General features: G+C 43.1%; 1 protein-coding gene across 3 annotated transcripts in view; it reads right to left on the reverse strand.

Moving 5' to 3' along the window:
- Positions 1-27,930, reverse strand: part of PLCE1 (phospholipase C epsilon 1) — a 320,103-nt gene that overhangs the window by 9,779 nt on the left and 282,394 nt on the right. For all 3 annotated transcript variants that reach the window (XM_059169408.1, XM_059169409.1, XM_059169410.1), the window contains 9 exons: positions 25,864-25,985; positions 24,813-24,930; positions 20,361-20,492; positions 17,585-17,875; positions 12,843-13,006; positions 11,292-11,553; positions 8,504-8,622; positions 5,572-5,700; positions 1,901-2,110 (listed from right to left, as the gene is read on the reverse strand). In XM_059169408.1, the coding sequence (XP_059025391.1) occupies positions 1,901-2,110; positions 5,572-5,700; positions 8,504-8,622; positions 11,292-11,553; positions 12,843-13,006; positions 17,585-17,875; positions 20,361-20,492; positions 24,813-24,930; positions 25,864-25,985 (1,547 nt within the window). The remainder of the gene's footprint in view (positions 1-1,900; positions 2,111-5,571; positions 5,701-8,503; positions 8,623-11,291; positions 11,554-12,842; positions 13,007-17,584; positions 17,876-20,360; positions 20,493-24,812; positions 24,931-25,863; positions 25,986-27,930) is intronic.

Consider the following 27,930-nt stretch of genomic DNA (forward strand, 5'->3'; position numbering starts at 1 on the left):
AGACACATTTTAAATTGCATATGGGCATTCCTTTTTTTTTTTTTTTTTTTTTTTTTTTTAAAGATTTTATTTATTAATTTGACAGAGAGAAATCACAAGTAGACAGAGAGGCAGCCAGAGAGAGAGAGAGGGAAGCAGGCTCTCTGCCGAGCAGAGAGCCCGATGCGGGACTCGATCCCAGGACTCTGAGATCATGACCTGAGCCGAAGGCAGCGGCTTAACCCACTGAGCCACCCAGGCGCCCACATATGGGCATTCCTAACCTCCCCAGCATGACACTCAACGGCCGGTCCATGTTCTCTCCTGCTTGCTGCTGCCTGCTGTCTCCACAGTGCTGGGCACCAGTGTCCTCTGCAGAGGGCTGGCTCAGCACCAGCCTGTGGAGCACAGGATGGGGCAACAACACTGACCGGAAAGCCACAGATGTAGTTCTTTCTATGTCTCACCTTGTCATGATTTAACCTCTGTGAACCTCCATTTCCTTATGTGTGAAATGGTTTCCATTCTGTCACGAGATCATTCAAAAGCAGTAAGTAAGAACTTTAAACACTGTAAATCATTATGCAACTATATGGTTTGAAAATTCACTTGTTGACATAATCACTTAGATACTTTTTTATAGGTAGCTGGAGAATGAGGTAAGACAATGGGAAATAAAAAGGAAGAATGTAGAGAGAAACTGAACATGAGTTCCAAAGTCCAGCTAAGCCCTCTGATATTTTCTCATAAAGCTGTAATTACTAGAACTGCTTGTTAACTGTCTCTGCAACGTGTAAGTCCAATAGGGAGGGGAGGATTGGGAGACAATTACATTTCTGTGCCTAACTGAAGTGTCCTTTTATGGTCTAAGGCAAGGTTAGGAGGAAAGACAGAGGCTCTGGTTTCCCAGAGCAGATGCTGGAGCTCTCTGGAGCCAAGAGCTGGAGCTCTTGGCCACCTCCACAGTTCAGTGCACAGTGAAAATGTAGCACATGATGCTGAAAACTGGCTCTTTCTCATCTCCACTGTATCCCAACACCATGGACCTTTGATGGGCATTTTACCAACCAAGCTCTATTACATGCTCCAAAGGAACCAACCGTGTGCCCAGAACAGGGCTTGGCTCCTATTAGGTGCTCAGGAAATATTTGTTTAATCAATGGTTGAACTGACTCAACTCCTTCATTATTGACATATCATGAGGCATGACTGTCTGTGGTGAAGCAATGACTTTATAGGTCATTTTAGAAAATGGCGGGAAGTTAGTGGGTTCTTATAAAAAAGAAAAATCAATGCTCCATTCACAAACTCAGACAGGAGTTAACCAACGTAGACTGACATGCAATTACTGAATTGTTTCCTTTGTGGGAACAACCATGGGAATGTTAGTGAATGTAATGTTAATTTTTACTAATTCTGCCGGAGGCTGAGAGATTATTCTTGCTTTGTGTGAAGTTACAGAATATTTTCAAAGAACTACTGTTGTTTTGCCTAGAAGCACAGAATCTTCGAGTAGCTAAAACTTTAATAGGCATGAAGAGGCCGGCAAGGAAACCCCAAAGGTAAAAATACCAACGGGACTAGCATGACATAGTGCTGTGATGCTTACGACAATGTCTTTTCACAATGAAATCAAATCCTGGACCCAGCTGATTCCTTATGTACAGCTGATGCCATACATAAGGAATCCTTTGAGTTCTTGCTCCCTTTCTTTTACAAATGACAGCTTTTAGACTGAATTTCCGTACCTTAGAGATAACATTCTAAACACGCGCAAAAGAATAAAATCATTTCTCCACATTTACTTAAGAAAAACAACAGAAGTCAAGTTGCAGTTATAGGAAATTCTGAATGCAGGGAGGTGGCCAGGTGTGAGGCTGCAAATCACATACTGAGTCGTCATGGTGTCAGACACACTTACTTCCTGCTGGGTTTTTAAGACAATCCTGCCAACATAGCCTTCCTCTGGAAACCAGCTGCTTAAAATCTGCATGATCTCTTCTTCTGGACCAATGACTCTTTGGAATGGTTGTTTCCTGCATTCATTCTTTTCCTTAGATATAAAAAATTTTTCTTCCATCAAAAAATAGTCTGTGACAATAGGTTTGGTGTTTTGTTCAGTCGTCAGAATCTAAAAAAAAAGCAAAGGCAAAACTTTCATTCAAAATAAGGCTATTTTGGGATGCCTGAGTGGCTCAGTTGGTTAAGCAGCTGCCTTCGGCTCAGGTCATGATCCCAGCGTCCTGGGATCGAGTCCCACATTGGGCTCCTTGCGCGGCAGGGAGCCTGCTTCTCCCTCTGTCTCTGTCTGCCATTCTGTCTGCCTGTGCTTGCTCTCTCTCCCTCTCTCTCTCTGAAAAATAAAAACAAAATCTTAAAAAAAAATAAGGCTATTTTTCCAGCACCTGGGTGCCTCAGTTGGTTAAACATCTGCCTTGGTCTCAGGTCATGATCCCAGGGATCAAGTTCTGCATCGGGCTCCCCGCTTTGAGGGGGCCTGCTTCTCCTTCTGCCTCTCTCTCTCTCTCTCCCTCTGTCTCTCATGTCTCCCCCTCTATTTTTCATCTCTGTTTCACTCTCTGTCTTTCATGAATAAATAGAATCTTTAACCTGCCCCCAAACTAAAATGAGCTGTTTTTTTTTTAATTTTAAAGATTTTATTTATTTATTTGACAGAGATCACAAGTAGGCAGAGAGGCAGACAGAGAGAGAGGAAGGGAAGCAGGCTCCCTGCCGTGCAGAGAGCCCGATGCGGGACTCGATCCCAGGATCCTGGGATCATGACCTGAGCCGAAGCAGAGGCTTTAACCCACTGAGCCACCCAGGTGCCCCTAAAATGAGCTGTTTTTTTGCAGCGAACAAACTGATGGTTACCGAAAGGGAGGTAGGTTGGGGGATGAGTGAAATAGGTAAAGGGGGATTCATGAGACACTTATCATGGTGGGCACTGAGCAATGTATGGAATGATCGAATCATTGCATTATTATACACCTGAAATCAACATAACATTGTATGTTGACTATACTTGAATAAATACACACACACACACACACACGAAATAAGCCTGTTTTCACAGTGTTTACATAGGTTTGATGTACCATTTATAAGTAAGACCTACTCTGCAGCGTTGCATAATTCTTCCTGGAAGACCTAAGAACTTTCTGATGTCCAAGAAGGATTGTTTATGTTCATTCTGGGCAACGACACAATTTATTCATAATCCCCAGACAGTGTAACTATTTTTCCCACAGTTGGAATGAGAGCTCCTACTGAATTACAAGCTTGAGGCTTCCCAGTCTATGCGTTTAGCTCTCTGGGATCCTGTCACTCAGGACCAGTGGCAAAGACCCTAACACAGCTTTTACCAACATCATCCCTTTTTCTCAGGTTGGAAATGCTTGTCTTCTAATGTCATCTGACCTAAGTTCCTGGGAATTCTCCTTTCAATGAACTCTTGACACCATGCCTACAAGCTTGTTTTCTTTGTTGGCGACGGACCCTGGATGGTCAAACAGAGCAGCCGAGATGAGGCTCTGGAGCCAGACGGACCTGGGTCTGAGGTTTGCCTTTAATATTGACTGACTGCGAGGTGCTGGGCATGATATTTAACCCCCTGGAGGCTCAGTTTCCCCATACATAAAATGGGAACAGTAAAAGTAACAACCTTGTCATTTCATTTTATGATACAGGCACCGGTTATGAAGCCGGATGCAGGCACTTATGAGAACCCAGTGAACACTAGCCATCACTATGGCCCCTCTGGCTAATGCATTGCTTCCCACCCGTACAGGTTACTGACAAAAGGCTCAACTTCGAGTGGGGACAGAGAAAGTTGCCACCATCTGGCTTGTATTAGGCAAACACCCTTCTCCTAGCTTGCACCAATGATGCAACTACCAGAGTCAACACTTGGCACTGCTTCATCTCACTTGGAGGAAAAGCAGAGAGAGCTGAGGACGGTGGAGGCAGAAGACTCTCAGGGAGACGCTGCTCCCTTCACCCCAGTCCTTGGTCTCTAATCGATCCTGGGCTACGGATCCTATGGGGGGCAAGACAGCTACTGCTATGGGGTATTCAGGATGTGAAGCCTCTAGGAGTGGGTCAGTTGGCACCATCATCCCCATGAGAGGGCCGTCTCACTCCCTCCTCAGTCCTGCTTTATATCCATGGAATTATTCACCAGGAGTGACAATAAAGTAATGGGCTGCTTTTTGTGGGTGGTCTATGGAAATACTACCCTACTTAATATCTCCAAATCCCCGACAATACTTTGTGATAGTAGATGCTGAAGTTCATGGCCCGATTGCTTTAAAAGATAAAAACAAACCCCCAAACAAATGCCACTCCCCCAAGTCTTGGTAGTTGCTTTTGTTTGATAGTCTATGAAAACTGGCACTTAAGCCGTTTTCTCTGACTTTAAGTCAGTTTTAAAATGTTGGGCAAATTGTTGCCTGTCCATAGAGACTTTCTTTCAAAACCAGAACTATTTATTACTCTTATTCCATATGGTGGTTTCACTGGTTTCTAGTCTCCACCCCCGCCGCATACATTCTAGGATCCCAGCTACCTGTCGTCACACACCCTAACTTCAGAGAAAGCCCATGGTTACTCCTCTTGGTTACTGCTCCCTTGGTCTACTCCCAAGGAGGAAAAGGGATGAATTGGGTTAGGGATAAAATAGTCTGCCAAGATATTAGGTCACTGTGCTAGGAAAAGACAAAAGACATTACACATGGGTATGCCTGTCCTTTTGAGGAACTGCCTCCCTCTGGATGCTGCTTTGTTCCCGGTTTTCTCACTCAGACATGCCCTCCCATGGGGCAGTGGCCCTGCCTACAGAAAGCCACAGAGATCTTTGGGGTTCCCAAGCAGATGCGGGACCACATGAGGGGACTCAGGCCAGGGCTGCTGCAGGGTTTGGGGCAACAGGCCCTCGTTCTCTCATGTCAGGCCCTGCTGGCCCCTTTGCACCAGAGGGATGGTACCTGGAAGGCTGAGATCAAGTGACAGGGGAAGGCCGACAAGGGGGCTGCTCAACATGCACATAAATGCTTAAGGTTGGAAGGGCCAAAGATGTCTTCTTGGCCATGTGCTCCACCCTGATGCGCTAAAACTTTGATCTAACTCCTAGGATGGCAAGCAGACTTCATTCAGCTTGTGTGCAAATTCTGATGGATTAGTAAGCTCTACATTAAAAAGGGAGATGAGGCCTGGCTCTAGGGTTAGAGGGAAGGAGTACACATGCTTGGAGAGCCACGCATTCTAGTCTTTATCCTTCCTGAACCCCATGTTTTTAATGTGTTAAAAATCCTTTTCTACAGGTTAGCTTGTCTCGTGGTATACCAAGTTCTCCCAGATCATTCTTAGGGTGGATCTTGGTGTTGAATTACACAAATAATCAAAAGGAAGCGCATCACCATGAACTTTGTGTTTTATGTATGCTTTTGTGTTTACACATGCATTTACGCATATACACAAACACACACACACACACACACACACACACACACACACACACATATATATATATATATATATATATATATATATATATATGTTGGATTCTCCCAACCATGGGCTTGTTGGACTTACTTGTTGGAGAAGTTGCTTTGCCTTGGTGCCACCATTTATGGAGAAAACAGTAAAGGGCTCTGGACCCGGGACCCCATGCACTGTGACTTTGTGAGTCTGCAAACATTTTCTTTCTTCTGTATTAAACATCTGCAAGGAAGATCACATGGTTTCTTATTCACTCTAATTCTTGTGTTATTTCCAGGCTATATTCAATACAGAAGTACTAGTTCTTAGAAGTCTGTAGGGGGACACATAAATGCAAAAGAAGACCATTCTTCTATAACGGGATGCTTCTGTTTGTGGTTGAAGAGGCCATGGTGCATCTTCCCTAATAGTCTAGTGAGGATATTAGCAATATACTACCAAAATAATAATTTATTTTAAATAGTAGTGACTCTTTACATCCTAATTAGGAGACCTAATATCATCTGAAATGCGTGTTACTTCTGATGAACTGACCTCCAACAGTGTCTACTGAGTTCCATCTCTCTTTAGGGTCCTGGGCTAGAATTTTGGATGGTAAGATGATAAATAGACTATTACATCCTTGGAGAGCTTGCTGCCTGGGCACACAAATAATTATAATGTGAAAAGCATTTCTGTTTCAGGAAGAGCTGGGGAGGTGTGTAACTCATAAAACTTTTTTTTTTAAAGATTTTATTTATTTATTTGACACGAGAGAGAGAGAAAGAGAGAGAGAGAGAATACAAGCAGAGGGAATGGGAGAGGGAGAAGCAGGATTCCTGCTGAGTAGGGAGCCCGATGCAGGGCTCGATCCCAGGACCCTGGGATCATGACCTGAGCCAAAGGTAGATACTTAATGACTGAGCCACCCAGGAGCCCCCTTATAAAACTTTTTGAGCATTTTCTGTATTAAGATATATTCATTCATTCATTCAAAATACAAAATTTACTGAGAGCTGAATTTTGACATTATGCCTGGCCCTGGAAATATTATTTTATTATTATTTCTCTCCCTGGAAAAGGGACAAAGCCTCCATAAAATCCCCTAAAAGATGGAGTTCTGAGAGCTTCTGGGTTGCTGAACACTTCAGGATGCTGAAAAGCTCTGTACACCCTTCTTTCTAGACCTTGATCCATATATCTCTTCCATTTGGCTGCTCCTGTGTTGTATTCTTCATAATAAACTGGTAAGAGTAAAGCACATTTCTGAGTTCTATGAGTGATTGTAGAAAATTCTTGAACCTGGGGAGGGAGTTGTGGAAAACTCCTGAATTTATAACTGGTCAGTCAGCAGTACCAGTGACAGCCTGGCACTTGCCACTGGCACCTGAAGTGGGGATAGTCCTTAACTTCAGGATCCAATGCTAAGTCCAGGTAGATGGTGTCAGAATTAAATCAAAAGGCAGGACACCCAGCTGGTGTTAGAGCTGAAGGAGCATTGGGAAGACACCATGTATTTGGTGTCAGAAGTGCTGTGAGGAATAGTGGTTCATTCACGGCACGTGTGGCATCTTCAGTGCTAAAAGGTTTCGAGGACGACCGACCCTGAATCCAGCACAAAGTCCTGCCTCTCCTCAGTGAAAACATGTGATTCTTGCCCTTTGGTACCAGGCAGCCCTGCCCCTGCTTCCCAGTCCTCCGACCACGTACCAGCAATAGTATCCCTCCATCTTGGCCAAGGTGCTGTCCTTGACCTTGACCACACACTGAAGGAAATGAGATCAGGACAGAGAAAGAAGATAGTGACGAGGTGAGGGGAGGAGAAGCAGAGAAGAGAGCTGGGGGATTGCCAGGAGCCCATGGCAGTGGTCAAGCCAGTGCCATTTGTGAGCATACACAGTGCCTTTCCACAGGTTGTTAGCGCTATGTTGAAGGTTAAGATTGCTCCAATGGTGAACGGGTTATCAAACATGTAAAGAGGTAATCATCAGGCACCCTTTAAAATTCACCTCTAAAGGGCAAGGTCATGGAATCATCCAGTTAATTAAAGCAGTGCTACTTGTTTAAGTAAACAACCCTGCATTACTGGGGTGAGTGCTGGTCCAGTGGTTCTCGAACTTCAGTGGGCCTGGGGAGCTTGTTAAGATGGAGAGTCTGCAATGGTGCTCCTCTCTGTGGTGTTCCTCCCCCATTTCCAAGAGGGCCGATGGTGCAACTCCCCAAGCTTGGCTTGATTAGTCTTTTCCCCATGTTGTTATTTTGGGTTCACCTCCCTGGCAGGCACCATCATGTACTCATTAAGAATATGGACTTTGTAAAAAATCAAAAATTAAAAAAAAAAAAAGAAATCTTGCCATTTGCAACGACATGGATGAACAGGAGGGTATTATGCTGAGTGAACTAAGTCAGTCAGAGAAAGACAATTATCATATGATCTCTCTGATATGAGGAAGTTGAGAGGCAAAGTGGGGGGCTAGGGGGCTAAGAAAGAAAAAAATGAGACAAGATGGAATCAGGAGGGAGAAAAACCGTAGGAGACTCTTAATCTCACAAAACAAACTGAGGGTTACCACGGAAGGGGGGTAGGGAGAGGGTGGTGGGGTTATGGACATTGGGGAAGGTATGTGCTATAGTGAGTGCTGTGAAGTGTGTAAACCTGGCGATTCACAGACCTGTACCCCTGGGGCTAATAATACATTATATGTTAATAAGAAATAAAAAATTAAAAAAAAAAGAGTATGGGCTTTGGCACTAGAATAACTTGGATTTATCACTGTGTGACCTCAGATATCTTAGCTCTGACCTTCCTCATCTATGGAGTGGAGATGGTATCAATATTTATTTCACAAAGTTATTGAGAGGATTAACTGAGTCAGTATGGGTGGAAAGTACTTAGAAAGTGTGAAGGGCTGGATGTTATTGTTACTATTACTTCCATTGCTACCTAATTAATAACTCTAATGGACCAGGTTCCTGTGCTGCAAGAAAGCCTATCCCCAGTGTAGCAATCCTTGCAAATGTGCTGAGTGAAATAGAACTTCATTACCAAAGAGGCCGGCACAGCACTGCTGGAGGAGTTTTCTTCCATCCTTCTGCTGTTTATGAATAAACTAGAGATTTCCAAGACTTCATTGTGGAGGTTTCGCAGCTGAAGATGCCGATAACCTGGAATAATGCAGAATTGGGAGAAGCCTGTTAGCCACGCACCCCAGAGCTCTTTCCAGGAGACCACCCTGGGGAGGGCAGTCAACGGTCGGTGGAAATCAGGCCTTGGCGATGGGTGGGGAGTGGCAGCAGGCACGCAGCCAAGAGTTGCCTTTTCCTCAGCAGACTGCTGTCCCTGGGGACAGTTCTGGATCACTGAGCGGTAACTAACTTGCCTAGGTACTGTTTCTTTTTCTTTTTTTAAAGATTTTATTTATTTATTTGACAGACAGAGATCGTAAGTAGGCAGAGAGGCAGGCAGAGAGAGAGAGGAGGAAGCAGGCTCCGTGCAGAGCAGAGACTCTGGGATCATGACCTGAGCTGAAGGCAGAGGCTTTAACCCACTGAGCCACCCAGGTGCCCCACCTAGGTACTGTTTTTAACGTAGACTCAAAGCGAAAATCCTAAACTCAAATAAAATATACTAGGAAAACCTGACCACCTCTGTATCAAGTCATCTACAGTTACCATTCTACAAATATTCCCTTTTAGGACAGTTTTAGGGATAATATTCCAACAATAGGGGGTTGGCTAAGTAAGTTATGGTTTGAATGTTCGTACAAAATGGAATAACATGCAGCCAGTAAAAGTGGTAATGAAGATGCATGGCTGTCAACATGAAAAGTCACACCCTACATACACCAGGAAGTGAAACAGTAAGGTGTGAAGCACTAAGATTAGTAGGAAGCCTATTTGTTAAAAATATACATTATGGGGTGCCTGGGTGGCTCAGTGGGTTAGGCCTCTGCCTTAGGCTCAGGTCATGATCATACTGCCCTGGGATCGAGCCCCGCATCAGACTCTCTGCGCAGCAGGGAGCCTGCTTCCCTCTCTCTCTCTCTCTGCCTGCCTCTCTGCCTACTTGTGATCTCTGTGTGTCAAATAAATAAATAAAATCTTTAAAAAAATACATTATGTAATATGTATATGTATGCATGTTATGTATAGTATATAAATACATGGGCAGAGAAATAAAGTCTGCAAAAGAAATACACCAAAAGTGATGATTTTGGATGGGGAATGGATGGTTAAAAAGAATTGTTTTTGCTTCTCTGTACTTTCTCACATTTCTGTAATGACTGTTATGAACCGAATTGTCTTCTCCAAATTCTTATGTTAAAGCTCTAACTCCTGGGACCTCAGAATGTGACTGTATCTGGAGGTAGGGATTTTAAAGAGCGTTAGGGCCTTTAGGAAGTTAAAATGGGTCATCAGGGTGAGCCCTAAACCAGTATAATTGGTGTCCTTCTACAAAGAGATTAGCACAAAGACACAGAGAGACACCAGCCACACACTACAGACTGAGGGATGACCATGTGAGGACAGAGCAAGAAGGTGGCCATCTGCAAGCAAGGGAGAGAGGCCTTGGGAGAAACCAATCCTGCCAACACGCTGGTCTGCAGAACTGTAGGAAAGACACATCTGCTGTCTAAGCCCCCCATCTGCGGTGCTCTGTTATAGTGGCTGGAGCTGACTAAGGCAGTGACCGAGGGCTGCTTGCATAGTGGGGAAAGCAGAAACTGTAGGAGCCTGTCACATGCTTGTGGCAGTTGGAGTGTGGTTGTGGGAAGAAGCATGTACTAGAACCTTGGTACTCAGAGCAGACCAGCAGGGTCAGCATCCCTGGGGGCTTGTTAGCCATGCAGAATCTCACGCCCTGCCCCAGACCTACTGAGTCAGAATCCGCATTTTATTACCAAGAGTCCCTGGTGAGGCCGAACCACCTCAGGCCAACAGCCCCAGCCGGTGCTCAGCATTCTCCAACCACCCCTGCTCTGCCCCAACACCCACCCCAGGTTCTGCCCCTGGATGAGGCTGGGGCCGACTCCCACCACAGCCTGCTGATGCCACAAGCATACCTCAGCCCACCTCCTCTCAGGCTCCTTTCCTCTCCTCTCTCTCTGTTTTTTGCTTTTTTAATTAAAAAAACTTTTTTTTTTATTTTTTAAAGATTTTATTATTTGTTTATTTGACAGACAGAGATTACAAGTAGACAGAGAGGCAGGCAGAGAGAGAGAGAGAGAGAGAGAGGGAAGCAGGCTCCCTGCTGAGCAGAGAGCCCGATGCGGGACTCCATCCAGGACCCTGGGATCATGACCTGAGCCGAAGGCAGAGGTTTAACCCACTGAGCCACCCAGGTGCCCCATAATTAAAAAAACTTTTTAATGTAAGTTCTAGACCCACCGTAGGGCTTCACCTCAGGACCCCAAGAACAAGAGTTCCCTGCTCTTACCGACTGAGCCACCTGGCGCCCCTCGGGCTCCTCTCCTAACGTCAGTCCCTGCTCTAAACATGCCAGGCTGTGGTGGGTGCTACTGGGAAGGGGTGTGTGGGAACGGGAGTACAAACACTCCTCCCCACACGAGCAGAAGCAGAGGCTGCGCTCTTACGGGATGTGGTCAATATGTGTGATTTTAGGATGATGTAAAAGAAAAACCTCTTCTGAAATGTGCTTCAACAGTGTTCAAATCTGTATTATTACTTTGTGCCTCTTATTTTAACTATGTACTATGGAACTTTTGCACACACACACACACACACACACACAGTGGTAGGAAGAGCACCAAAAAGTCCGGGGCATCCATCAGGTAGCCACACTAATGATTAGCATTTTAATGATTATATTCTACCTCGTTTTAAAGCCTTGAGTGGGATGATTCTCTGAGCAGTCACAGCCGAGCTGTTGTTTTCCACAACCGCAAAACGAAGAAATATGAGGTCTTCAAAGTGAACCCGGAAGAGAAACTGTTCGTTCCACATGGGGTTCAGAGTGTTCCGGTGGATGGGCTTTGTGCGGAAGTGGCAGCTGTCCAGGGGCATGCCCAGGACGTCGACTTCGATGCACGGGCTCCCCGTGCTGCTGTTTGGACACACGTTTTGACCAGAGACGATCTGAGGAAGAGAAAAGGATCCAAGTCACCGAAGATGTCAAAGGAACAGAGCAACCTCTATGCCTCATCACTTCCCTCCAAGACGACAGGGAACACTCTGGGATGAGTGTGGTAAATGGTTAATAAAGTTGCTAAAAAAAAAAAAAAAAAAAAGTGATTGTAATTGGGTCATCACATCACATCAAGTGAAAGCCTAATTTGTCCACAGAATTCACCCGACCATAACCTTCAACTATGAAAATGACAAACTACTTTCAAAAACTAAGCAATCAAGATGATTGCATTTCTCAAGAAAGCAAGAGAAAAGGGACCGCGGGCAATGTAACTGAGAATCGTACTAACATTCTGTTCAAAAGGTTTTAGGTGGATATATTTGATATACCCCAAATCTTTGTCGCGAAGAGTTGAATTTTGACCCAAGTCCCAGGGAATGTTGTTAAAAATTAACCCACAGCCTTCTGTAAGTAGATGGAGCTATACTTGATTCCAGCTGAAAGGCTCAAACAGAAAGGGGCGGCTGCCCTGGTCTTGGGGCCAGCAAAAAGCAGTTTGGGAGGGAGGAACACATGTGAGTGGGATCCCCTGGGGCTCTGAGGTATCAGGAACACAGTCTGCATGACAGTCTTCCTTTGCAGCCAGCCAGACAAGATGTGAAGATGGAGAGAAGAGGTAGCTTCGTCCCTCCCTGATTTTTCTATCACCATCTGGCAGTTTTGTTTCTCTATCAACTAAGTAGGAGTGAAAGAACAGGGAATAAGTCTGGGTATTGAGCTACTGGGGCTCAGCTGTTGGGGTCAGCCTCTGGAGTTCTGATGACTACTTAACTAGGTAATAAAAGGAGTAAGGAGAGGCCCAGGAATGATAGTTAATCTGCAAGGAGAAAAGGTGTTTAATTGATTTGTATATTATGGCCTGTCTGATCTTGATCTGATCTTGTAAGGACTTATCAGAGTTTAAGATGATCTGCTCTAACCAGGAGCTCAGCGTTTATGGGATCCACTCATAGTTATGATGATCAGGGGCAGGAGGACAGAATCCATCATCAATATGCAGGTGAAGCCGGGACCTCAAAATTTCACCAACTGGGCTCTCGCAGATACAGGGCCTGGTGAAAGCGTATTGAAACCAGAGCCACTGCTTTCTGAGAGGTAAAGATATTCTTTTGGGAACAAAATCTGCATGAACAAGACTGTGACACAAGACCTTTGCAATGCCTTGAATTCAAGACCAGTTCATATTCAGGAAGTCTTATAGATCTTACTATATTCTGACAACAGAGGCCATGCTTACAGTTAAGGAATAGACGGCAGGCTCCATGTTGTCCAGGTCTCTTTCCAAGGGTGAAAACTTTTGATACATGGGACAGTTCTTGTCCCACAGAACTGGGGGTTTCAGAACATAGCCACAGCCACCGTTGGCCTCAAACATGGCAGCATTTAAATGTAAGGGGAGATCTGCAAAATAAAGTAAAAATTGCTTGTTACTTGGTGGCTCATGTGTCGTCTCACACATTTACTTTCAAGCTCAAAAGAACTTCGGATCCATTTTCCCCTAAGCTGAAGCATGAAGAAGAGATAACTATACATTCACGGCATAGACTGTGTGCCGACCGCACCCGAGGCACAGCCAGTGACGAGACGCGGGATCAGCCTCTGCGGAGCTCACGCTCCATCCCACATTTTGCCACTTAAAAACTCATGCAAATAAAAATTCACAACACCCATCCAGAAAAATCCGTGAAATACCTCATTTTGTACTGAATTTTGGAAGGGGATAATGGCATTTTCTTATCCCCACGCACCAAACATTGCAGACAATTGTATGAATAATCCTGGCTTTTTCAAAAAGAAGATGAAATATTAGGAATACAAGAAAGGTGAGGAGAATAGCCAGAAAAATTAAAAAATTGTCTTTGAAATCTCAGTTTCAACCCATAAATCGCAATACGTCTACCTTTTTTTTTTTTTTTTTTAAATAATAGTACTTCCTTATGAAATGTACTTCCATCATGTCCCCAGTCCCCTCAGTCATAAACGCCTGGAGCTCCCACAACAGCTTCCAGTGTCTGGTGGCCAAATTTTATTTGGCATGTTCTCTGATGAACGACTGGACCCCTGCACTTGCAGCCTCTTCCACATTCAAAGGCTCATCTAATGGCACAAGTCTGTATAAAAGTGGCCCAAATGAGCAGTTTATGAGACACACCTGACAAATGTTCTCTCTGATAGATTCCTCCCCTGTGCAGAGTGAACTTGCTACATGGACCCACATCAAGGAAAGGTGTGGTCAGCACCGTGGAGCAAGGAGAAGTTGGCCTTCACTCGTCTCGTGTGTAACTTTTTTCCATGTTCATGGGGGTTGGCTGGGGCCATGTGCAGGAATTGTTGGGGGGAAGATGTCTTAAACACATGAAAGCTCCAGGGGCCTCAGCCTCCTTAGCTACAAAATTAGCACTCTGGACCCCACCTCTCAGGCTCAATCTGGTCCCCATGTGACTGATTCATTGAGACAATGGAGGGAAGCAAACTAGCTCACTCAGCTGGTAAACATGAAATGGAGAAATGTTCCTCATGAAATGAGAGCAGCTCCCACTCCCTGTGCCCTTCCCGTGCACCAGCCCCTGTGTGAAGCACCGTGTGTGCATCAGTGCCTCCATAGCCCATGGGGTAGCTTCTGTTAGTATTTTCATTTTTATGATGAAGAAACCAAGGCACAAGAAATGAACAAATTCAAGGCACGTGGCTTGTGAGTGGTGAGTTGGCGTTCACACTTGAACAGCCTGACCCAGCTTAACTTCCAAACCTTGTAATGTATACTATTGTTAACTACTGAGTCTGAACCGCTGAAGCCATGTAGTCTATATCTCAAGGGGTGTCATAAAGATAAATGAGATGATGAGGGAAGGTCCCTACCCTGACACATGGCACACAGAAGGTGCTCAATAAACAGTAATCATTAAATATGACTATGATATCAACAGCCATTTGGGTTTGAAGTCTGATGGCATTAGTGATATGTCTATCCTTACAGCTTTCCAAAATCTGGAAGTGCTTTGTCTTAACTAAAATCCCATTTGGTGATCCACTTTGTAAAACAGATCCACGTGGAGGTGCTCAGTTGGGATAAAGGTGGGACCTTCAAGCCCAGTCCTTCTCTGGTCCTACGGCTGGTCCCAGATCTTCATCTAGGGATATAGTTTTAAAACCCTGGTTCTAACCAATGGACAGAGTACGCAGGAATCTGTCTAACCCCATCATCCCTCTTAGTCAATGCATGTGATGGCAGATCAAGCATAGCATCACCTTAAAGTCTTCCATTCTTTTAAAAACTCCATAGTAACTAGACACCATTCTCATAATATTTTCCCTATATTTTGGGGCCGGAAAAGTCATCATAAAGAGTGTGATCAAGAAAGCATAATGAATATTACTGGAAGCTTGTCTTTGGACTAGGGCTGAAGGTCTATATACTTGTAGGTCCTAGGACATGATGCAGAATATGTTCTGCTCCAGATGGGAAAGAGTGTTGCAGGACTGTTGCCAGCAACAACAAGGGTCTGTCTGCACACCAGCTTCAGGTGAGTTTCCCAGCTCAAGAGTTGGTTTTATTGAGGAGACGTGGGCTACTCCTGGTTCTAGATAACTGTACATATTCCAGGAGCTGAAGGAGCTATTAGAGTTCCTGGGAAGAGATCAGCCTAAGTCTACGGACACCCCTTTGTGGCATCAGAGTTCTCTGAAATTCAGAAAGTGGTAAGGTAGATGAGATCCATAGAAAATATCTGGAGACTAAAGGGAAAACGGGAGGGGGTTCTGTTTTTTGGTTGGGGCATTTCATGGAAAATCAAGCACTCCATAGCTTAGAAATTCTTTTCAAAAATTAAAAATAATGATTCCAATGTTGGCTCTTATCTATTGGACTCACATCCGCAGAGAAGTAGAGAGATCTGGACCAAAAATCATGAACCACAGGTTCAGACTGCAGCAGGGCTAATAGAGACAATCTGTTTCGGCTCAGTGCAGCAAGCATTTATTGAGCACCTAGTGTGTGCAGGTTATGACGTGGCTCCACCCTCAATTTGAGGAAAGAGGACTACAGATGAACATTTTACAGATGAACACCCTGACACTGCGTGTAGCTCATGCTCTGTGCAGTGTGAGGAGATGTTTATCATTGCTTGCTGTATTGAAATCAAGAGAGTAGATATGGCTCCCGTCCTGGGAGCTGGAAGGTTTTGCAGAGAAACTTGATGGACTGCATAACACAGCCATCTACCCCCTCTGAGTGCAGGAGCTCCAACACACTCTCTGGCTTGACTGGGGACAGAAGATAAACCTTCTGGGGTGAGTGGAGGCCTTGCGGCAAGCTCAGTGCATGGTTCAGACTGTGGGGGGCTGAAGGAGGGGCTGTGTCCCCTTCAGCCGTGGCTCCCTCTGCTGTCAGCGTAGCCAGTATGTCTGCAGCAGCTTTGGCACTTCAGGAGAAAGGACACATCCCAAACCAAATGTATTTCCATTTCCTTGAGAAAACCATTTTGCTAGTTATTTCAGTTTACTTAAAATATTTCAGGATCATAATAACCAAGGGGACCAGTGGACACAGGGCTAAGGACAGGGCCAGAGATGTGAACCCACAAGCCACTTGGGACAGATTGAAAAGAAATTTTTACAACTTTGAAAATATTTCATTATTATTTCCACTTGTGAGTCCAAATCATACTGTTTTCATAACTTATCAAAAAACACTTACGACAGTTAATGTTTGTGGAATGCTTTCTATGTGCCAGGCACTATGTTAAGTATGGTACTTCACTTGCATTGGCTTACTTAGTATCAACTGAAAGAAACAAATATTAAGGGGCATAAAGACAGGGCTGGTATCTGAGACCATATATCTGTGGGGTCAACCACAGACGGACCCTGTTGGCACCAGTGCCAGGCTGCTTGGTGGCCCCAGGACTAACGCTGTGGTTTGAACTTGGCTGGAGACAGGGCTGTGCTGATAGGTCAGCACGGTTAGTGAGGATCTGATTCGGTTCACGTGAGAGGAATGGGGAGGCAGCTTCACTCTTCAAAGGAAAGACTCTGGTTTTTGAATGAGCTTTTAGAAAACACTTAAACATTTCTCTTTTACTCTTTCCTCATCCTCTGTAGCTTCCTCACTCCTCCCCCAATCAAGTGGACACAAAACACTTTATCCTCTAAACTCCCATAATCCTTGAATCTATTATTATAAATCATTCTGTCATGTGGAACAAATTAACTGCTCTGTGCCTTGGTTTGCTCATCAGAGAAATGGGGATCCTAAAAGTACCTACCTTGTAGGGTTGCTGTGAAGATTAAATGAGATAATGGGAGGGGGTCCAAGAATTCAGCACAGTGCCTGGTGCGTGGTGAGCCTGCCGTCAATGGTAGCTCTTACCTGGAGTTTTAGGTCTCATCGGTTCCCTGGTTAGGAGAGTCTCATCCCCAGTGGGGAAACACAGACATTACTCTCTCTGTTCATGTGGTTCACTCTGGTTTTCTTTGTGTTAGCCACTCCTAGAACACCCACCATTATTCTCTAACTCAATCTCAAAGGGAAGACAAGAAGCTCTAATGATTTTAACGTGCCAAGTGTTTGAAGCCACACTACTTTTTCACAGCAAGAACAAAAGCTTAGCAAGAGAACTTACTAAAGGGTATGAGAAAATCTCTACCTCAAAGATCTTTAAAAACAAATTGGACACAGCCCTATCAAGAGCAGTCAAATGTTTAAGAAAATGCTTTTAGAAAGGGGGCAGGAACAGGAGATAATTAGGGGCTGTTTCATGGTTCTTATCTTTTGCCTTAATCAAAACATCCAGGGCACAATTCCTTATCAAATTCACTTCTGTTTTCAGTCCTCTGTAGTCTACCCCTTGCATATGGTGTGCCCCGTGTGGAATCTGGCCCCCTTCAAACAATCTTGCTTGTTGCACTACATTTGCTGAAACATAAGACGCAGGGGAGAGAGGTGGGGAGGCACCCTTCTGGGGGAAGCAGGCCCATTACCATCTGTCTGGTAGTTGAGCGCCACGAGCTGAATCCCATGGAGCCAGAACATGAGGGGATTGGGGTTGGAGGAGTCGATGCGGGTGGCAGCCGGGTAAGTCCTCAGCAGCTGACAGGCGGTGTGCTGGATCAGTTTCTGAGAATACCTGCGACACAGACGTTTGGCGGCATTTTCATTCAGCGATGAGATATGGTAACATTTGGGAGTTCTAATGATAGCGCTGAGGGATGTGGTTGGGTTCAGGGGGGAAGAAGATTCCTCCCAGGCCTGCCGCATTCCTTCACAGGAACCTAAACCCCCAAAAGATTAGCCTCAGATTAGTGCAGAAAACTTTACAAATTTTTAGAAAGATAAACCTGAACAACATCCTAATAGGCAATCATAACACGTAACACATCGGAATACATCTTGCCTGTTTCTTGTGAGCTAGTCCATTGCCTTGAAACAAAATGGTAGCGAGTGTGTTTTAAGATGAGTATAACAACGCTAATTTAAATCAAAAGCCCAGAAGTCCTCTGCCTCGGTATCTCATCTATTCTGTGGATAAGTTTGCACAAATACACCACCACACACCCCCAAGGGTGTTCACTCTAGCACTGTTTTTTTCTTTAAAATGGCAAAACAAAACCAAACCCCAAAACCGAAAACTTCCAAACTTCTGCCATTACCACCCCACCCCCACCCCCTAGAAAGCAACCTAAATGCAAGGAAGCAGTTAAATAAAGGACAGTCTATCCACACAACAGAACACCATGGGAGCATTAAGGAGAATAAGGTAGATATGCATAGAAAGCTATGAGGAAAGTTACAGCAAGTATAAAAGTTATACAGGTCTCCCTGATTTTAAACTATACTACAAAGTTATAGTAATCACAGTAATATGGTATCGGCATAAAAGCAGACACACAGATCAATGAAACAGAATAGAGAGCCTAGAAATAAACCCACATAAATACGGTCAATTAATTTGTGACAACAGAGCCAAGAATATACGACAGGGAAAGGACTGTCTCGTCAGTAAATGGTGTTGGGAAAACTGGATGTCTACATGCAAAAAGGATGAAACTAGACCATTATCTTACACCATACACAAAAAATTAAATTGAAGTTGTTTAAAGACTTGAATGTAAGACCTGAAACCACACAACTCTTAGACGAAGACAAAGGCAATAAGCTTCCTTACATCAATCTTGGTGTTGAATTTTTGGATCTGACTCCAAAATTAAAGGCAACAAAAGGAAAAATAAGCAAGTGGGACTAGATCAGACTGAAATGCTTCTGCACAGTGAATCTACTGAATGGGAGAAAAATATTTGCAAATCATATATCTGATAAGGGATTAATAGCTGAAGTGTATAAAGAACTCAAATAACTCAGGAGCAAAAAAAAAAAAATCCATTTGTTTAAAAAATGGACAGAGGATTTAAGCAGACATTTTTGCAAAGAAGACACACAGAGAGCCAATAGGCACCTGGGAATATGAACATCAATAATCACCAAGGAAAGGGAAACCCAAACCACAATGAGATATCACCTGGTAGAATGGCTATTATCAAAAAGACAGGAAATAACGAGTGTGGGAGAGGATGTAGAGAAAAGGGAAACTCCACACACTGTTGGTGGGAAGGCAAACTGGTGCAGCCACTATGGAAAACAGTAGGGAATTTCCTCAAAAAATTAAAGATAGAACTCCTATATGATCCAGCTAAACCAATTCTGATATAATTCTCTGAAAAAAATAAAAACATCAATTCCAAAAGATACACACACCCCAATGTTCACTGTAGCATTATTCACAACAGCCAAAATATAGAAACAACCTAAGTGTCCAGTGAAGGATGAATGGATGAGGAAGACATGGTATACATATACACAGCAAAATACTACTCAGCCATAAAAATGAAGGAGATCCCACCATTTGTAACAACATGGATGGATTTTGAGGATATAATGTTAAGTGAAATAAGTCAGGGAAAGACAAGTACCACATGATTTCACTCATATGTGAAATATAAAAAACAAAACAAACACAGACAACCAAGCAGATCTCCTGGATACAGAGAGCAGATCGGTGGTTATTGAAGGGTGGGTGAAGGGGGTTAAATGTATGGTGATGGATGGTAACTGACTAGATTTATTGTGGGAATCACTTTGCAGTGCATACAAAGATCAAATTACTATGTTGTACACATGAAACTAATATAATGTTATATACAAATTTGACCTCAAGAAAAAAAAATGTTATCCAAGTATGTTCAGTTATATCCCATTTGGATTATCTTAAAAAGAATCTTATTTTTCTTGAACAAAACACAATAAACTTAACAGTGGTTACCTCTGGGGAATAGAACTGGGACATGGAGAGTGGAAAGGAATTTTAATAATACTCTGAAAAGTTTGGGTTTTTAACTATGGGAATTTATTACTTTTATAATAAAAAGTAATTAGAAATAAAATGGATATATCTTCTGAAGTTATAAGGATGAAGAGTTATAACGATGAAGAGTTCCAAGAACAACTAGAATGTTCCAAGGTGGCTCCAATTTTTACTTTTGAGGCAAACACTATTAGAACGTCTTCAGTGAAATGTTATTTTTTAGGAAGTTAAGAGTGTAAATTTGTAATTTAAAATATATTGGTATCACACTTAGATAACACAACATTCATGAACATAAAAAAAGAAATTAAAGTTCAAGGGAAGTGCTTAGACGGTCAAGCATTGGAATCATCCAGCATGCAGAATTGGGCCAAAATATTGGAAGAAGGTGACTTTACTTTTTCCAGATGCTTTGTTAAACGATGCTGTCTCCCCAGGGCTCATTCTGCCCGGATTGTTGCCAAAAATGGACTTCCTGCTTTTCCTTTCTTTTCCTCTGCTAGAGCCAGATGCATTTAGAGTTGACAGGCCTGTTCCCATAAAATGAAAATAAATAAGCCAAAAACTACAAGCAAGGGAACTCAACATTTTCCATCCCCGTTACTGTTTATTTTGAAGTCCTACTACTCCCTTGCAGCCCCGGGACAGAAGACCTACTAGCATTTTTAGTGTAGTTAATAATAGCATTGCAGGCATGGTAGCAAAGCTTCTCTGTCTCTGGAGGCAAATGTGGCAAGATCATCACAAAATCACACACACACACACACACACGTACACACACCCATTTGATTGTACACCAGAAAGATTTTGAAAACGTGTAGGAAAAGAAAGTTCCCTGGTCAGTATTTAATTATCAGAACCTAATGTCTCAACTCAGAGCGATGAAAGAATGAGTCAAAGCCTGAGCTTCAGCGTCACACTGTCTGGTTCAGTTACTGCTAGTGGCAGGTTGGCTTAACGCCTCCCTTCTCCGTTCCTCAGTTTCCTTATCCATGAAATGGGTGCGATGACTGGTACTTGCTCACAAGGTTAGCCTGAGGGTTCGGTGGGAAATGCTGTGGTGATGATCCTGATGGTTCATGGCTTCTCTTGCTTACTCCTGATCCTGACCCTTCCTGCCTGGCACAGAGCCCGGGGGTCAGCAGGAACTTCATAGGGTTTTGCTGAATGAGGAAATGAAGGCGGACCTGGCTCCAGTGCAGGGAGAGTCCTTTAAAAGCACCCACAAAGCCAGAGTTGCCTCCAAACCCTTCAGCGTGTACAACTATAACACTAGAAAGTCACTCCTTCAGCTGAAGCAGTGGTCAGAAGGTCCTCTTTGAGATGAAAATACACCTTCCAAGAACATCAGCAAAGACAGGCTAAGGCGGTGCTTAATAAGAGCACAGACCCTGGGGTTCACACCCTGTTCCTAGTGGTGTCACCTCACATAAATGACTTAGCCTCTCAGCATCACTCTCTCCTCACCTGTAAAAGGGTCATGGTTAGGGCTGAATGAGCTCATGTGCAGACAAACACTCTGTAGAGTGTCTTGCTCAGAGAAAGTGCTCAGTTCATAGCAGCTGTGGGGCTTCTAATTTTTTTTTTCCTCTTAAGTATCTGTAACCACAAAGATGCACACACTTGGACTAGGAGGTTCTCATGCTTTATTTTTAAAATTTTGTGTGAATTTTGCCCTGTGCATAAAGATCTAACAGCAGGTTTTCTCCCAAGGGGCTAGAGAAAGGGGCCTGTTCATTCTGGCGTGTTTTTTTTTTTTTTTTTTTTAAGATTATTTATTTATTTATTTGACATTCTGGTGTTTTTGCACACATCCTGGCATGCGTCAAAGGGCATGTGGGCCCTTTTGTGAAGAACCCGGTCATTCCCTTGGGGTAAGAAAGAAAGAAAACAAGGGCTGGGTGGTCAAGAAAAGGGAATGAATCTGGGGAGGCCCAGAGAAGTAACTGAAAGAGTAACAAAGAGCCTTTTTCTGCCCTGTTGGCCCATTTACCAATGACAACAACCACCACTCCCAGAGAGCCAATTCTTCTTTAGATAGTGTGCTAATCACATCATATACTTTGCTGCTTATTTTTTAAAATATTATTTATTTATTTGACAGACAGAGATCACAAGTAGGCAGAGAGGCAGGCAGAGAGGGGGGAAGCAGGCTCCCTGCTGAGCAGAGAGCCCCATGAGGGGCTCGATCCCAGGACTCTGGGATCATGACCTGAGCCCAAGGCAGAGGCTTTAACCCACTGAGCCACCCAGGTGCCCTTTGCTGCTAATTTTTATCACCATCCTGCAAGTTAGGACATACTATGTCTTTTTTTTTTTTTCCAGATAAGGAATTGGAAGTGCAGAGAAGTTATGTAACTGTCCTGTCAAGGTCACTGAGGAGTTGAGTTCTGCCACTGAAGCAGGTTCATGGTCGTGAGGAAATTAATTTTATTTCTGGGGAAGGTCATACCACATGATCTTCGTGGTGCCTCACTGCTCTGAAGTTTTTTTTTGCATGTGGCTCCTTGAAAGGGACTTGCAAAGGTAAAGGGGAGATGCACTGAAATTGGTAATGTAGCAAAATCAAAGTGGATAGTGTAGTGAAATAAACATTTTATGGCGTTTTCCCAATGAGCAACGAAACAAAGCATAATAACCATAAATATTTAGAATCTCTTAGGACAATGATTCTGGTAGCATGGTTTAGTTAATTTTGAAAGGAAATAAACTTGGGGGGAAAAAAAGGTAAGAAACCTCAATCACAGAAAACAAACAAACAAACAAAAACCCCAAAACAAAATTAAATGTAGTATACCTATAAAGAACATGTGCTATATAAACACTTTAAAAACAACCAGCATTCTTGGAATTTTAAACATAAGCCAAATAACCCTTAGCCTGTGCCTTGAGTCAGAAGCTGGACCCAGTGACCTTTTGGCTCTCCCACAATTCTCTATTGGTACAGAAACTTTCTTTCACAGTGACTTCAAGTATCTTTGGGAATTTGTGCTCTTTAATCTGTGCTTGAGAAGAAAAGACACAGTCCGTGGAATGGCTTGGGTGTGGTGGCCCCTGAATTGATAAAGAACGAGAGAGACAGTGATTCTCGAATGTAAGCATGTGAGTGATTCTTGATTTGTGAAGGCAGTGGTCCTCACACGTGTTCCATCATAAAGGACAGGCAGGCCACAAGGCTCCTTGGCAGGAAGAGGATTTTATCCCACATGCGTATGGTTTCCCCAGCTGCAAATATGATCATATCGTACTTACGTGACGGAAAGTCACACTCTGTGAAACTAAACCTAAATAGCTAGGTTCTTACATTTCTTTGAAAACTCTGATTGCTACTTATTAATTCATATCTTCCTCAATGGCATTTGCTATCAGATAAGCAGCAGAAGCTGCCAAAAGTTTAAAAAGAGTTTGGGGGAGAAAACTTGAAACTGAGGACGTTCTGTGATTTTTTTCCATGTGTGTGAAAAGACCATTATTACCTAATTTTTAGCCTAATCCTTTTGTCCTGTGTGCAGAGTAGAGTGTGAGAAGTGGGGCCGCTATAGGAGGCCCCTGGAGGCCAGGATCTGCATTCCCATGCAGGCCCGAATTGTTAACCCACTCGCTCCAGACTAAGTTAAAAACCCCATTTCCCAACATTTAGATGAATCTCCTGATTCCAGCTGCTCTCCTGTCCTTAGAAATTTTGCACAAGGGTATCCTTTTTCAGAGTCTAAGGAGATGAATTTTTCTGACTTCCATATATTTATGGACTCTCCTATTTGCCCTGTAGCCCCTGCTGCCCCATTTGTGGGATGCAATTGGGTGAGTGCACTTAGATCAGCCCTCAACAAGAGGGACAGAGTTGTGCAAAGATTAAGAGCAGGGCTTTGGAAATAAACAAGCTTCAGGATCACAGTTCTGCCTCGTATTAACTGAAATGCATGTTTTTCGGGGGAGGAATGGTTCATGAATGGTTCATGAATGATGAATCATGAAGTTTGCTGTACTTCTAGAAATAGCAAGTTGGGGAAACTTACTCTCCCACTGAAATCCCACCCTTGGCCCTGTGGTTTGGGTGGAGCCTCACTACCCAGCTCAGAGATGGGTAATGTGCCATAGGCCCTAGGTCACAGGGTCACAGGCACTGATTCAGGAATGGGCAAAGGACTCAACGGAAAACAATCAAATGGGTGCTGAAATTTCTGGAAAAGGCTGTAAGACGGAAGCTGATCTGGAAACATGGTGTTAGCTTGCGGCAGCAACAGGCCCAATCCAGAGGAAGCAGAGGGAGAAATGGGGAAGGAGAAGCCCTAGATCAAGCTCTACCTGAAACTTATATATCCCTTCATGTTTCAATACATGAGCCAGCACATTTCCCTTTTGCTTAAGTCAATTTCTCTACCACTTTCAAACAAAAGCGTCTTAGCTGATACATTGTGAAACCTTGGACCAATGTGTCTCTCTCAGATTTCATTTTATTTAAAAATGGGGATAAACCCATCTACCTCACAGCATTATCAGGAAGTCAGTAACACTGTATAGGTCAAATACTTCTCACAAAGCCTGCTACTGAAGGGCTTACTAAATTTAAGCTATTAGATGTTATGAATATTATTATTATCATTATTATTAGCTATTATGAAATGATATGGTATCTAGAAAACAAACATTTTATGGTATTTTTCCTCATGAACATCAAAGGTAATTAGTAATAATAATAATATTAATAAATATTTAGAAGGTGGTATAACAGTAACTTCAGTCACACAATTTGGTTATTTTGAAAGCATTTGCAATGTCCAATTAAATAAACAGCACATTTTTATCTTTTGGTATCTTTACATGTTGTAGATGATACTGCCCACCCTTACCTGGAAATTTTACTGCTTGGCAATAGATGACAAGGTCAGAAAGCTCTGGTGCAATCTGTCTGCTTTCCTTTTTATTCTGAGGAAGATAAAATTCTTCTCCCAATTCCATGTCATAAACCTATCAAGGGAAAAATGATAGCAGTTTACACAGGAAGTGAATGCCCACCCACCTCTGAAGCCCCGAAGATCTTTATCTGTTCCTTTCTCATGTCTTCAGTGTGTTTCACATCGCTCTGTATCCATCTACACACAAAAGTCCCAACACCTTTCCCAGAGTCAGAACTTTCTGATAGCCAGCAATGAGCCTAACTCATTCTTCATCTTCCCTTGGGGCACAGTCCAGTGTCTTAAATGTGGAACAGTCAGTGCATGTTTGTTGAATGAGACATGATTTGAGTATGCATCTCTAGGGCTCAGATTTTTGGCTTTATTATTTGGCTCTCCAACAGTGTCACTGCAACTGTGTCTGCAGATCTGCTCAGAGTCTACATGGTGTGAGGTACTTGAAGGCAGGATCTGGGTATCTCATTTAGATTTCCTTTCTCTGTATCATTCCTCCATGAACACTTAACAGTTTGGGTCCTGTTTATTGGCTTGGTCATCCCAAACACTTTAAAAATTCTAGAAATTCCTTGCATGCAGCAGGCTGTCCTCCTCTTGGCCTAAATGCCCTGTTTTTGTCTGCTTGGCCAAATCTTCTTTTCTGACATCATCCCCCTGATGCTCCAATAAGACTGTGTAGTCACTGGCCTTTGTATTCAGCTACAAGCTCTGTTTACGTATTTGTCTCCATCACTAAACCACCTTCCATGCCTGCCACCGCAGTGCCTGCCACACTGTATGCTTCTGCAGCCACTGGTTGGATGAACCAGTGACTAACCTTCTACAAATGGCAGGTGTGTGTCCCATAGCATCGCCATGTGGGCTTTGGCATCTAAGAGAAAGGGAGGGGGAAATATGAAGGAAAGGGACAGGGAGGGAGTGAAATTTCACCCGCAACTGACAGGAGTGCCATGGCCCAAGAGTAACTGAACAGAAACCATTCACCCACCTTTCCTTTGTTGCAGGCAGAGTTATCTGCTTTCTTTATCCTCTTGGGGATTTCTTCATTATACTCAAACTGAAGCTTGTCATTACATGATTTATTTTCAGGTCTGTCTTCTAGAATGTTGTCTGAAAATAAGTGGGCAGGCTTCAGCAAATGAGAACCCAATGCGTCACCTACAAGCTATGTCTACATCATTCAAGGATATCCAGACACTCGTGCTTATCGGTTAAGACTGAGGCTCTGGCTACATGTTACCAAAATTATGGCTTGGGGTGTTATTTTAAAAATCTGTTAAATTTGGTCAATGATATATTTATTTTGAATGGACTCATTCAAAGTAGTTTTGGTACCCTACAGACATAATCTAAATGAGAAGGCTCATGTCCGTACAGATCATTAGGACCATGCAAACCTTACATTAGATACCCTCGCGTCAGAAGCCTCAGCACCCAAGTCTGGGGATAACTTAGTAGTAGAAATACTTCTAGATGGTGTATACAGGAGTTAATCACTCTCACTTTAAAATGAAGCTATTAGCTTCTTTTACCTTTAGAAATGTCAAGACCTGGGGAAAAGAGATACTGTTATTTGCAATGCAGTTTTCACAATTCTACTTAACTGGAAAGTAAACTTTTCATAATTGTTTGGGAGTTTATTAAGCAAAAACCTCAAGGATAGAAATTAACATATATCTAATAATAGCTAAAGCATGACAGATAAACGTTGCTCTTGTTTTGGTATTTCTAATCAAAATGACTTTAAAGGTGTTAAATGCACATTACAGTTATGCTCTTTTAAAATGAAAAATAAGAATGCTCTCACTTCTCACTCAAGTTTCACTATTTTATCAGACCATATATATGCTTAGGCCAAAATATCCTCATATCAAGTGAGGGTCATGCAGGCTGCCAGGAAATAAATGAGATCAATCATTTTATTACACTTTTACTCATGTAAGTAACACGATTTCATCATGCTAATAAGGCCTAAAAAACTGGACACAGAATGCCGACATTCATGCAGTTAAAATGTCCCATTCAAATGGCTTTACCTTCCTGACTGTTAGGAGCAGGAGAAGCAGTAAGGACATCTGCTATGGAAAAACAGAACCAGAAAGGGGATAAAAGTAAGGAAAATTAAGACAAAAAGCCAGATATATTAAACTAAGGTTTGAAGCAAAGCATAAATAACAATAGCTTAGATTATAAGAGAAATGAAACAAGAAATCCTCTATTGATTTAATATTCTGACTGTTAGGGATGCAAGGGCTAGCAATAAAAGAAATGGAAATATTTTTAGTGTTAATCACACGGCCACATTCACATTACCTATTTTCAGTGACTGACTGTCATAACATTCCCACTGATGCATTATATCACATGGACAGACATGGATTAATTTGCTAGAATCATGCAGTCACTGTCACAGAATGTCTGTATTAAGTCACAAGTTCAAATCTGTACTCTGATGCTTGTTCAAAGCTAGTCAAGATAAACAGCAAGGTTGGAAGAAAATTAATCTATATATAGTTAACAGAACTTAATTAACTAGACACTCATGAAGGACTAACTGGCCAAAAGGCAGAGAAGGAATTCCTGAAACACGTGGGCCTCATTGTAACTTCCTTTAGATCCTCTGGAATTAACTTTGTGGTTAGGAATCATCACATTTTTACTGCCCAAAGAGGTTTTAGACTAATTCTCTCATTTTATAGACATGAACACCGAGGACCAGAGCTGTTCCAGAGATAAACTAGGCCACCCAGATTCTACAGATGAGCTCTTCCCTTGGGATGTCTGCGAGGGCCTCAGAAGGCCAGCCACACTCCTGCAACTGTACGCAGAATTTTGAGAGCACGTTTCTTTCTCTGAAAGGAGTGGTCCTAATTTCTTCATTTCCTTCTCAGAGGGACCCATCATTACAAGAAGCTGAGAAACCTCTGAGGACCCCTAGGAAGCTCCGAATGGTTCTATCCATAGCAGGCAGGTTTCCATTCCCATCTCATCTTAGCTAGAGGATGTGAAGCTGGTAGAGGAACTGCCCGGAGGTGAGTGAGGCACTACACCAACC

This window comes from Mustela lutreola, chromosome 4 (genome assembly GCF_030435805.1).
Source record: "Mustela lutreola isolate mMusLut2 chromosome 4, mMusLut2.pri, whole genome shotgun sequence".
NCBI lineage: Eukaryota > Metazoa > Chordata > Mammalia > Carnivora > Mustelidae > Mustela > Mustela lutreola.